The 13,485-nt window shown below is 44.6% G+C and overlaps 2 protein-coding genes across 9 annotated transcripts in view; one reads left to right on the top strand and one right to left on the bottom strand.

Moving 5' to 3' along the window:
- Positions 1-2,484, bottom strand: part of DZIP3 (DAZ interacting zinc finger protein 3) — a 71,327-nt gene extending 68,843 nt beyond the window's left edge. For 2 of the 8 annotated variants that reach the window (XM_058661845.1, XM_058661846.1), the window contains exons 1-2: positions 2,262-2,483; positions 411-465 (exon numbers count right to left, since the gene is read on the bottom strand). In XM_058661845.1, coding sequence (XP_058517828.1) covers positions 411-465; positions 2,262-2,293 — 87 coding nt within the window. In that variant the 5' untranslated portion in view covers positions 2,294-2,483. Of the gene's footprint in view, positions 1-410; positions 466-2,261 lie in introns of all 8 variants that reach the window. The other 6 variants (XM_058661844.1, XM_058661843.1, XM_058661847.1 and 3 more) reach the window with 4 other exon arrangements.
- Positions 2,485-10,323: 7,839 nt separating this feature from the next.
- The window catches only part of CIP2A (cellular inhibitor of PP2A), a 44,088-nt gene continuing 40,926 nt past the window's right edge, over positions 10,324-13,485 (top strand). The window contains exon 1 of the mRNA XM_004593211.4: positions 10,324-10,586. Within this exon, the coding sequence (XP_004593268.2) occupies positions 10,485-10,586 (102 nt within the window). The 5' untranslated portion in view covers positions 10,324-10,484. The remainder of the gene's footprint in view (positions 10,587-13,485) is intronic.

Below are 13,485 nucleotides of genomic sequence, written 5' to 3'. Positions count from 1 at the left end.
TTCAAGCAGGGAAAAAATTAAGAAAAATTTAGTGGAAAAATATGTATGTAAGTGTGTTTTGTTGGTACATTTATACATTTATAGTTTTCATTTTTGTTTGCACCCTCCAAAAGACAAATGAGGTATCTTTTTAAAATGGATTGTTGAGGTATTTTTGATTCAACCAATTCAATCTTCTTCTAATTTTACCAATGGTGAAGATAAGTGAAAGCCTTAGAATGAAAGCCTTAGCATATAGTATTATCTACCAAAGACAGAGATATTTTCAGTCCTTTCATTACTCAAGTAAGAATGCACGCTAGCAACAATTTTTAACAGATTATTGAACTGGCTGGATTTATCAATACATTCTCTTATATAATTAGCCATTATTAATTATCTAAGAGTTAACAAAAATTAAATTTTCTTACCAATTGGCCAGTTGACATTCCTATTGTAGTCTCAGGTTCCTCCATAACTGGTTCCCTAGTATAAAATGAAAAGGCACATGCAATGTCTTCTCACAATAAAACACAATTAAAATGGCAAATAATCTAATAATTAACTGAATTCTGTCTGAAATTTTTAGAAGACTAATCACTGGGTTATTTGTTTCAAAGACCCATAACAATGGAAGGCACTATCACCTTAACAAGCCAGGTTAAAGAAACTACACAATGTCTTTACTGAGTAGTGGCAAAAAAACCCCAGCAAACTGGTGTAAGACTAGTTTGCGTCTTAGACTAATATGTGCAATAGATCAAAAAACCAAGAGAAGTGATTTTTTAGAGTAGCAGTGTTTCAATGAACAGGACAAACGTCCTTCAAAAGGCTGATGCTTTTCTTTGATGTGTTATCTGTACGTAGGTATGAGTGTATGAACATCATAAAAGTAAAGCATAGATCATTTCATTTCATCTCTTGTTTTCAGATTTAAAATTGGTTCATTTTTCCAACATGTTTTTAACTGAGGGAGAATACCATAATTACAAAGCATTTTGGCTACAAAAAGGAATACTGACAGGTTTTGCTTTAACATTGCTTTGAAATGTGAAAATTTTCACATGTTGTTATATTCTGAATTTTAAAAACTATAAAATTGCTTTTGCCTTCATACAAAATCATGAATAAGAATCATAAGTTAGAATCATGTATGTTTATGCAATCTTCTTCATTCTGTATAACTGTAAGGATAAAGTAGAGATAATTCATGTCAATTAATTCACTCAGAACTCTACATATATTATATTTTACATGTACATATTTCTTGACAGTAATTTATCATCTACTATACATCAACAAATTGTGTTAGGTAAAACTGTAGTGGATAAATAGTGTAATGTGTTTTCAAATTCCTAATGAGTGTTTCAGTGAGATATTTCACACACAGAGACATTTGACAATATGATTCTCACTGTAAACAGAAATCCATTAATTATCTTTTTCTATACTTCTAAATTTCAACCCAAAGTGGAACCAAATGATCTTGCACAATCAAGGAATGAAAAATATTGCAGCAGTATGCTGAAAGCTTTCAAGTTTTAAAGAGTGTAGTGTTCTCAAATATAAATTCCCACTTACTTCCTCTATTTCCTAATCACTCATCACTCACTCCTTTATCCAATATTTCTAACATAAGACTTACTGACTCTATCTAAAAATATAATCAATTTTATATGTGTTCTTACAACCTCATAAGCTGTAAGTGCTAATTTTGTCAGTCTTTGTTTCCATATAAGCCACATCAAGGATGGGAAAAATGTTCAGCACTAACCTATTTTTTACTGTTATATATGAGACATAGAAAGAGTCTGAATGCATCCTGATTGTATGGGACAGACTGCCTTCTGTCTTGGACCTAAGTGAATCTTGCACTATGCTCACATTATTCTGTGTAAAATGGGGATAGCAAGAGAATTTACTTCAGAGTTATTTTGAGCCTCATATGAATAAGCATTTATAAAAGCATTAAACATGATTCACACATAATAAGTCTATGGAAATGATTCTTTAACAACAATATATTTCAGTGAGAATACCCAAGGTCAGCAAGGTGTGGCATATTTGTCAATTCTTGGCTCTTTGGCCAGATGTGATCCTTACAAACCTTTTATGTAAAAGTAAGTTTCAGTTAACCTATATTCCCTATTAAGCAAAGTTGCTAAATTGTCTTGAAGCATAAAAGCATCTCATTCACACCAGGTTCCCAAGAGTATATATAAGCAAATGCTACATCTTTGGGATATAGCATATGTAGCTGGAATTGCCCAACAACCCCTTACCTCACAAAAAATTCTTCTGAGAGAGAATCCATGCTGGACAATGTTCCTTTACAAAAGATTTATTTCAATGATTGAAAATTGACTTGCTATGGCTGTTAACATTTTAATGAGAAGACAATAGTTAAATTGTTTATCTGTAATATACAAATATATGATCATTAAACAAAATTTTGAGAATGTTATAAAGAAAAAACATCCCATAGTTTCACCACCCAAAACTAACACCTGTCTATATTCTCATATGCTGAGTTTATTCCAAATAAAAGTACATTTTACTAATTTTTAAAGATTTATTTATTTATTTTTACTGGAAAGTTAGATATACAGAGAGGAGGAGAGATAGAGAGGAAGATCTTCCGCCCACTGATTTACTCCCTAAGTGGCTGCAACAGCTGGAGCTGAGCCAAACTGAAGCTCGGGAGCCAGCCGCTTCTTCCTGGTCTCCCACGTGGGTGCAGGGTCCCAAGACTTTGGGCCGTCCTCTACTGCTTTCCGAGGCCACAAGCAGGGAGCTGGATGGTGAGTGGGGCTGCCAGGATTATATCTGGTGCCCATATGGGATCCCAATGTGAGCAAGGCAGGGACTTAGCTGCTAGGTTACTTCACTGTGCCCCACATTTTACTAATTTATAATTGAAGAGGAAATGGTCTATTCCAACTTTTCCATCATTCTGTTGTATTTTAAGTCTTTCATGTTATCTTATTGTAAAACATTCTCAAGGCTACAGAAAGTTGAGGATTCCTTTGTTATTTCCATATAACTGGACGTTTCTTATGTTCATTCCCATTAATAATTAGTCCCATGATAAACTCTAGTGTCCATAAAGCTGTTTCTCTATTTATTTCCTTATAATAAGTTTTTCAGAAGTAAAATTCTGAGCTCAAAAGACAATTTAAACAATTTGTAAACATTGCAAAATGGGAAACTGGCAGTTGCAAGGCAAGGATTTATTCACTGTGCCCTCTCACTGGCCCCAGTTAGGTAACATTCTGATAACTAATTTAAAAGCTAAATTTATTACAGTAGCATTGGATTAAATGTACACTAAAAGTTTATAAATGTATTGATAAGCAAACTCTGAGACTGCTAGTTAGCACCCTTTGTGTTTTACCAAAAAATCGCAAAGCTGCCTCCAAATTGAAATATTAGATGTTATGACTATTTCAAGACATAAAAAATAACAAAGTTTAGGAATACATCAAGACTATTTTAAATTTTTAAAATTTTTTTAATGATGATGTTTACATAGTTGATCAGGGTAGGAAAGGTCAAGGATTAGGATAGTGGGTGAGACGACTGTTTACACATTTTGTTTTTCTTCTTCCTGTATATGGGGGAGATGGGGTTACAAGAGGAGAAACCACACCCAGCCTTCCAAACACCACATTACCTGGGGGATGGGAAACTGCCACCTAATATGATCCCAGGGTCCCCATTATGGAGCATTTTCTGAGGGTTCTGTTAATGTGTTTTTGATAGTTCTGAGACGCTGCTGATAGCACTGCTCCAAGAATGAGGAAATCCTTCTGAGATAGACTGGCTGTCAGTCTGCCTCTGAGTCCCCATTCACCCAGAAATCTGCTGTCAAGTTTTACTGGGGTAGTTGATCAATTTGTTCTGCGCCCCCCATCCTCAACAAACCAAGGGGTGCTGCAACTCAGCCCTGTCCTGCCCTACACAGGCTCGACTCTCACATGCCAGAGGAGGAACTGCAGCCCAGTCAGTGACCCCCAATAACCCTCACTGGACTGGTCCCCCAGCTCTGGTTCCTGTGAGCATGTGCAGTGGACTGGTCCGGTCTGCCCCACATCTCACTGAGAACTCAAATTCATCACTAGGCACTGAAGACTAACTCAACTCCACCCTTCAACACATACTCATGCCAGTGGGTGCTCCCAGTTCCAGCACTTGCCAGCTGACGCTGCAGCAAAGCCCAACATACCTGCTCTTATGCTGGCTCATGCTTGTACCTGTTGATTCAAAAATAGGCTACCCCAGCCTGGTTTTACCCCCAACTCAGTTCATATGGAGGCCAACAGGTGTTGTAGCCCTACCCAGCATGGTCTGCCCCCAGTTTCAGCTCTCAGGTTCACCAGCATGAGTGATGGCCTAGCAGTGGAGTTCCTACTATTCCCTTACCAGGCTCACCCTCTGTCCCAGTCTTGTGAATGCTGATGGGTGATGTGGCAGACCAGTCTGGTATGGCTAGTCTCAGCATTTGTTGGCGGGTGCTGTAGCTTGGCCTGACCTGGTCTTCCTTCATTCCAGCTCGTACTGGTTGGAGCTGCCGCCCAACCTGGTGCAGAAAGCCCCCATTGCTGGCCTTAATGTAAACTGGCTGGTGATATGACCAGACCCAGCCCATCCTGCACCTCATCCTGGTTCTCAGATCTGCCAGTGGGTGTTATGAACTGGTCCAGCTTGGCCTGCTCCTATACTTAAGCCACACATATGCTGGCAGGTACTGTAACCTGGTCTGATCTGGGCTGCTCCTTGCCTTGGCTCTTATGCTCTCCTGCAGGGACTAGGCCCTGACAAAAGGGTTTGCCAGGCTCCTCCACCAGGTCTCCTCTCAGTGGTAGATATTGCAAACACCAGTGGGTCCTTGGCCTGGGTTGATTTGATCCACCTGCCATCATGGCAGGAACAGTAGCCTTGCCCAACTGGCCCATACTCAACCCGATTCTTACTGTTGGTTATCACAGCCCATCCACACCAAGTCCATGCCTGACACATCTCTCACGTGGTCAGTGGGAATGGAAACCTAGCCCAACTAGTCCTACACCCACTCTGGCTTTCACAAGCACCAGTGGATACTGGAGTCCATCCCAGCCTGGCAGGCTCCAGAACCTGTCCACTCCCATGCAAAGGTATGCTGCAGCTATGTCCAGCCCAGACTACCACCACAATTCTGGCTCTTGCATTCACCAGTGGGAATCATAACGGCCAGCACATTCCCTAAGCTCCCCAATCAGGCCTGTTCCCAGTCACAGATCTTGCACATGCAGTTTCCCTGAATCAGCTCTGCATAACCCATCTCGTCCTGACCTCTGCCATTGGATGCTGCAGCCTAGTCTGACCCGACATCCTCCGGTCCTAATTTTTCTTTTTCTTTTTTTAATTATTTATTTATTTATTTTTTTCTTTAATATTCATTAATTACATTGCATTACATGACACAATTTCATAGGTACTGGGATTCCCCCCCCTTCACCCCAAACCCTTCCCCCATCATGAATTCCTTCACCTTGATGCATAACCACAGCTCAAGTTCTGTTGAGATTCCCTAATTAAAAGTTTACACCATACAGAGTCCAGCAGCGTGGCCTAGTGGCTAAGGTCCTCGCCTTGATCCCATATGGCCGCTGGTTCTTATCCCAGCAGCTCCACTTCCTCTCTATCTCTCCTCCTCTCAGTATATCTGGCTTTGCAATAAAAATAAAATAAATCTTTAAAAAAAAAAAAGTGGCGGTCCTAATTTTTCTAACTGCTACAGCCTGGCCCTATCCAGTCTGTTCCCATCCCTGACTCATGCAAACCAGCAGGTGAGATAGCCTAGCTGGGCATGCCCCGCATTCAAGGCTGGCTTCTGCACTTGCCAGTGAGCTAACGTTGGCCTGGCCCTGCCTGGTCCACCCCCTTCCAAAACTACCCCACACATGTGCATACAGGTGGAGTTACCCTGCCCAATCTGACCAATACTCAGGCCTGAACCACATGCTCACTGGCAGAAGCAACAGTCAGGGTAAGTGCCCTAGTTCCCCCACCAGACCCACTCCCAGACCCAGATTTCGCATGTTGCAGTAGGTGCCAGGCCCTTACCAGTCATTGGCTATCCCCTCCATCCTACATATGTATGAGTGGTAGATGTTGTGGCCCAGCCTGCCCTACACCATATTCTTGGGTGTGTCTGTGGGTGCTGCAGCCTTGACCAACCCAGCCTGTACCTAACCCCAGGACCCATGAGTATGGGGAAGGGAGTGGTGTTCCATGGTCATGCCTAGCTCAGCCTGTCACCACCCCCAGCTCCAAGCAAACCAGCAGAAATCAGTTTCACATGGGTGGGCCCATACATCCCCCGCAGAATTTGCCCCCAAATCCAGTTCTCTTGCATGCTGGTTAGTAGTGTGGCCCAGCCTAGCATCACCGGTCCCCTGCTTCAACTCTTACTGGTAAACACTGATCTAGCCCTGCCAGGTAGGCCTCCAGCCCTAGCTTTAGTGTGTACCAGTGCGTGGTATTTCACATTGGTCAGTATTAACTACCTCAGTTCTGCTATCCCTCTAGGGCTGGTGTTTCAGTCCGAGCCTTAAAGGTCCTGGTGTACCCCTCTCAAGATCTAAGAGCCAGCTGGCCCAGGAACCAATGGCACTGGGCAAAACCATTTGGCCATGTGCCCCAAGCCTTGCCACGTGGGAGCCCACCTCTGGGGCTAGCCAGCCCCTCTGGTTCCAAGCTCCCAACAAACCAATGGACTCCGGCCTCAAGTTGATGGGCTCAGGACTCAAGTCGATGGGCTCAGGCCTCAAGTCGATGAGCTCAGGCCTTCGGACTGAAGCCCCACGAGACAAACCAATCCACCTGGCTCTGAGCACATGGCAAGCCAATGGACCAATCTTTCAGACCCGAGCCCAGTCCAGGGAGAGCAACACACCTGGCTCCAAGCCCGTGGCTGGCCGAGGGTCCTGGAACACATGGCCTGAGCCCTTCCTCCTGGGAGCCCACCCCCAGGACTAGCCCTATCAAGACATTTTATAATCAGATTCCTTAGAATCAAATTTGAACTATTGTTAACCTGATTGTTTCTGCTAGACAACCAGTTTTAAAGTGGTGTAAGGGATTATCTTAATTACCGGGGCTGCTATAGCAAACTATCACAGACTGAGTAGTTTATAAACAGAAATTTATCCCAGTTCTTGAGGCTGAAAGTCTGAAATCAAGGTGCCAGCAGGGTCAGTAGGACCTCTTCTACGCTCCAATTGTTGACTTATCAGCATATGCCATAAAGAAGTTCAAAGAGCTCTCTGGGCTCAGCTTCTCTGGGCTGTTGCGGCCACTTGGGGAGTGAACCAGTGGACAGAAGATCTTTCTGTATCTCCTCTCTGTAAATTTGCTTTTCCAATAAAAATAAATAAGTCTTAAAAATACAACTATGAGTTGGGCCAGATGTTAAAAACACACAGTTAGACATAGAACTATTTATATGATCTTACTAGTCAACAATACTATATACAGTATATAAAAGTAATCATAATCACTTTAATGTCATACAATACTACATTACTTTTTGCTGAGAATTTTTCCATTCAATAAAGCAATTCAGAATAGCATACAAGAGATTGCTTGTGGCACTGAAATGATTAATAATTTATGCCTGTGTAAATCTCTAAAGCCACATTTCTCAGAAGTCACCAAACGTTTCCATCTCCAGTAAGTGTAATGGCCAGAGCTGTGCCAGTCCAAAGCCAGCACCAAGCTTCCCCTAAGTCCCCCAAGCAGGCGCAGGGACACAGGGCAATAAATCATTTAGTGTTTACCCCTTCTAAACCATAGCTCATCCAGCACTCAGAATAATCATCTGAAATACAAATCTGACCAGATAGTCCCAGTGTGGAACTAGATTACCAGAAGAATTCAGAATGCAGTCCAATCAAGCTCCAGGGTGAAGAGTCCTTCAATTGTAAGCATGTTCCCTCCACCCTCTTCCCCCTTTTGGAGACCAAACATGGCTCTGTGTTCTTAATATTTAGCCGAGGCAAGCATTTCTGCCCATAAATGCCAAGGTCTCCTATAACTACAAAAAGAGCACATTCTTACTAAATCTGTAACATTGATATTAAAATGACTATAGCAACAAGTGTGTGGCACAGCAGTTACAATCCTGAACATGAACATGTGGCCTATTAGGTGTGTGTTTCTGGGCTGCTCAGCTCTTCACACTCCAGCTTCCTTCTAATGCACACTCTGGAAAGCAACAGATGACAGGTCAAGACCTTTGTCCCTGTCACGCTCCTGGCAGACCAGGGCTGAGGGCAAGACCCTTAGCTTCGGCCTAGCCAAGCTCTGGGAGCCAGCACATGGAAGAGCTGTCTTTACCTTTCATTTAAAAATGGATAGACAGTAATATCACGTAAGTAACTGTGAATGCAAAATCTCTGTGACTGCAGTTGAAAATGTGATGGCATTGAAGAGTAGGCAGTTCTTCTCCAAAGGCTCAAGCTGGGGATGATGATGCATTTGTTCTTCCGGATAAACAACACTGCCAAACCCGATTCAGTGAATTTGCCAACAGCCATAGTTAATGCCAATAGTGAATTTACATTAGGTAACACGGATAATGGCCTCCAAGATCTTACATTTCACCCCACCACATCCTCCCATGTTTTTTAAGGTGTAAGTCACATGGCCTCCTTGTTTGCACATGTTGTCACACTGATACTTCAGGACCTCTGTCTTTTACACCGCATGCATCTACAAATGTTCTCCCCCAGACACAATGCTTCTCTTGTTTAAGCTTCTTTCGGTGACAGCTTCCTCCAGAGGCCTCTCCTGACATTCCCGTTTTCCTTGTGGCCCACCAACATTAGAGCAATCCCTCTATTTTACCTCTCCATATCATCTTCTTTCTTGTTTTCCTCCAAGAATCTAAGTCTCATCCCAAAGGGACTTTTATTTTATACCTTTCATCTGGGAATAGTGCCCAGAACTTGGTGAGCTCTCAATGGATTAGTTATTGCATGAACGATACTGTGAGACAGATATCTGCTTTTGGCAGTTTACCTTATAGATGCTGAAGCAGTGAGAACTGACCTGCAGTTAACACAGCTAAAGGCAGAGCTTGCATTTAGGAGCAACCTGGCTCTCTTCCTTACGTTACTCATTTGTGGTATCTCATATGTGGTAAATTGCAAAGTTACAATTTTGAAAAGTGTCCCTTATTCATTCCTTGAGACCAGAGGAGTATTTTCATTTTTGCTCCCTGACTGCCAACTTGTAGCCCGTGCACGTCTCAAACTCAAAAACTACAGAATGAATGGGTGTGCAAATGAAGAGTTGGGCTATGCGAAAACAATCTGAGCTTCTGCCCTAGGCAAATTATTGCAAGCTTTCATATATATAATTCATTTCAATATAAAAATAAACCCTGCGTTTTAAAAATGCTGCCATGCCAAAAAAAAGTCCTTCAAATTGACAAAACGTGATTTATAATGGAAGGTTTAATTAAATGGATATGTTATGCTATTACAGTTTTCTACAAGCTGGTTTTTAAGGCTTTGTCATTAAGCACTTAAACCCAGACAGAACCAGTTACAGACTCACTTCATTGACATAACTCATGCGCAATATTATTTCTCTTTGGTCAAAACCACACACACAAAAAAAGCCATTATCATTTTCGTCGCCACTTAGGATTTAGGAATAAACAATCACGCCACACAGAAGACGCATTCACTTACACCACTGACGCTAAGGAGAACGCCCTCCGGAGCAGCGCCCGGCCCGGGAAGGCCCTGTCTGATCGCCAGAGTGAAGGCGTGGTCAGCTCGGCGCCCAACCCCGGCGACCTCAGGCCGAGTGGCCGCTGGCCTGGCCAGCCCGGCCGGACGCCGACTCGGAGCCCCTCTCCGCCCGCCCCCAAGCCCAGGGCCCCCAGGCCTCTCCTCCGAGCTCCTCACCGCGTCTAGACTAGGGCAAAGCCATCCTGTGTCTGGCACAGCAGGACGACTAAAGGGGACACCCGGCCATCCGCCCCGCAGGCCGAGGAAGCTCACGGACACCAGGGCACAGACCCACCACAACCCCCTGGCGCTTAACCGCCCCTCCGCGGCTCCAGCCGCAGTCACATTTCTCGCGAGACTTGTCCCTTCACGGGATCTGAAACCTCGCGGACTCTGGGAGAGAAGCTTGGGGTGGGCGCCCCACGCCTTCCCCGTCCCGCAGAGCCCGACGCCGCCTCCTGCCCGTCCACCGACCGGCAGAGCCCGACGCCGCCTCCTGCCCCTCCACCGATCCGCAGAGCCCGACGCTGCCTCCCGCCTGTCCACCCGGCATGACTCCCGCGAGCCGCCGCGGGCCCCGCCGGCCGCCCGGAACCGGAAGCCGCCGGGACAGGGAGGGTGGGCGGTGCCGAAACTCAAAAAAAGCGCGGCGAGCGCCGGGTGTTTGGAGCGTCCCGGTGGCGGTGGACCCTCGGCCGGCTCCCCGGCTGGACCCCGGTCTCCATGGACTCCACCGCCTGCCTCAAGTCCCTGCTCCTGACCATCAGTCAGTACAAAGCCGTTAAGTCCGAGGCCAACGCCACTCAGCTCCTGCGGCACCTGGAGGTGAGGCGCCGCGGGTTGGGGGACGAGCAGGGCCTTCCAGCCCTGTCCATCCTTAGCCGCGCGTTCTGGGGGTGCGAGCAGGCCTGGGAAACGAGACCCCATCCAGGGGTGCGAGTACCGGCCTGGGAAACGAGACCCCACCCTGGTGTCCTCGGTGCTGCCGACAGCTACTGGAGTTCAGCTCGCTTGAGAGAGAACTGGGGGAAGAGCAGTGGGAGGGGATGATGGGGCGAGAGGAAGAGGAGGGCTGAAACCCTCTGCTTAGATCTGCTTCATGGAATAAAACAGTTCCAGACGGAGAGAGGGCGAGGGATGAGCGCCAGTTGAAAGCCCTGGGAGGCCGAGATGTGGGACATGGGGTTGGAAATGGAGGCTGGCCGCTTAGGCACTGGACAAAGTTCGGGCTTGGTCCCATGTTCCTTTGCTCCCTTGTTTTCGTTTTTTCACTGAAACCAAGACCTCCCGGTTAACCGATCTTCTTGGGACAGACATGTCAAGGTGCTAGGATTTTAAAATTTGTTCAATCTAGCTGCGTGGTTTATGCTCTGAATGCGTTGCTTACTGTTTTTATTTGAACTCCTACTTTAAAAAATGACCTTCGATTGTGGTTTTTAAAGTTGTTTAAATTTTTTGTAACAGACTTACAAAACGAATGCTTTGGTACATGTGTTTACATGTGTTTTGCACTTTCAATGTGTCAATATCTTTACGCATTTAGCACTTTATTTTGTGGTGAAAACGTTCAAATTGCTGCCTAAATTTTTTTTTTTTCTGATAGACACATGTAATGCAGTACACTGAGGTCGACCTACCGTAGAAGCGTCCTTAGACCTTCGTAGATTGCTCTCAGTGAGACCCCAGATATCAAGGAGATCACGAAATGCGTTCTGTGCTTCCTTTATTTCACTCAACATAATGACTTGCATGTCCAGCCATGCATGTTACTGTCAAGGCTGTGTATTTCAATGCTCTTTAACAAGCAGTTCATCCTTAATAGTAATCATAATTCATTTTCTTTACTAAAATATGTTGTTCATAGTTTGTAATCGTAAAGCGATGAGTTGTTTTGGCTTCTTCCTATTATTTCTCATTGATTTCTGTATAGATCTGTTGGTTTTAACCTGTTAATCTCCTGCTGTCCTAGATGATGCATTCAAGGCATTCACATTATCACTAACACAGTCACAGCTTTCCTTTATTAACCTACAGTTGAACATAATTTTTAAATAATAACTTCATGTTAATTCTGTGACAAAAGGCCAATGTTCCTAAGATTAGGAAAATTCATCTGTTATAGAGAGGTGATTATGAGTAGTACAGGTACTAGAGTATATTAAATGGGTTTTTGTTCTGTTCCGTATTTATAAATCAGGCCTGCCAAATATTCTGTTTGAAGTATGCTTGTCCCTGGGTTCGGACCTATATCTCGGTAACATTGGGGCAGCACTGTAGCAAGTGAACCATCACCTGTGATGGCAGTATCCCACGTGGGTGCTGATTCCCGTCCTGGCTACTCCACTTCTGATCCAGCTCCCTGTTAATATGCCTGTGGAATCAGCATTTGATCCCTCAGTACATGGACCACTGCACAGACATGGGGGACCTGGGAGAAACTCCTGGCTCTTGGCTCCTTCTATTTTTTAAAAAAAAGAGGTGTGAAAATTGCCAATTATTTAAATGTAAAACAAAATAAAAACTTATTTTATACATTTTTCCGGTTACAATTGTGAGGAGTGACTCGAACATCTGCCCTGAAAACCCTGCCATTTTGGACTTGTCACCTCTTAACATATGTGCTTCTCTTAGGTCTCGGCTTCTTAAGATTTGCCACCTTTTAGGTTCGAATTTTGTTGTCTGCCAGTCTGCTGTAACCTTGCAACCCTGTTCTCCACCAATCTGCTGAAATTTTATAACTGTTCCCACTGATCCACTTAACCTCCTGGTACCCTATGTGACTGCCCTGTCCATACACTAATCCCTTACAGCCCCTCCGCCTAGTACCCAGCTACCACTGCATCTACCAATCCCTCACAGCCCTCCCTTGGCCTTATCCACCAGTCAGTCAGGGCCAGTGATACCCACCCAGCCATAAAGGCACACTTCCCCATGAGCATGCATGCATGCCATTCTTCTTGCTTTCCTCCTCTGTGTTCCCTTGGAGCCCCTTCCTGCCAAGAAGGCAGAAGACTCCCCCCCTTCACTCTTCTCTCTCTCTCTCTCTGTCTCCGCTCCCATCCCCAGGGCTATCTTCCCTGATGGAGTGAAACCTGCATGGCTGGCAGTGTCTGCTGTTTTAGCTTGTGGCAGCAAACTGAAAAGAGCTAATGCCAAAAGAGAAGAACAACAACTGTATATGTTTTAATGCAAGTATAATATATTTTTAACATTGTTTCAAATAGAAAATGTCTTAGCCTTTTGGAGGGCCTGATTCATAAATAGGGAAAAGAAACATTTTCAGAGTACCTATTTTCAGATATTTCATATTTGACTTGTTTTTCCAGCTTGTTTATTTATTTGTTTGTTTGAGACATCTATTTGAAAACCAGAGTTAACAGAGAGAGGGGGAGACACAGATGTCGTCCATCTGCTGGTTCACTTCTCAGATAGGTATCAAGGATGGGACTGCGTCAGTTTGAAGCCAGGAGCCTAGAGCTTCTTCCAGGTCTCTGATGCCTGCTGCTTTCCCAATGCATTAGTAGGGAGCAGGATGCAGAGCGGAGCTGGGGACAGCGTGGTGGCTCAGCAGGCTAATCCTCTACCTGGTATTGCTGGCACCTCGTATGGGTACTGATTCTAGTCCCAGCTGCTCCACTTACAATCCAGCCCCCTGCTTATGTACTGGGAGGACAGTGGAGAATGGCTCAGGTCCTTGAGTCCCATCTGGGAGACCTGAACGAGG

This window comes from Ochotona princeps, chromosome 3 (genome assembly GCF_030435755.1).
Source record: "Ochotona princeps isolate mOchPri1 chromosome 3, mOchPri1.hap1, whole genome shotgun sequence".
Taxonomy (NCBI): domain Eukaryota; kingdom Metazoa; phylum Chordata; class Mammalia; order Lagomorpha; family Ochotonidae; genus Ochotona; species Ochotona princeps.
Note: the sequence above shows the minus strand (reverse complement) of the source record. Positions and strands in the feature narration are given on the sequence as shown.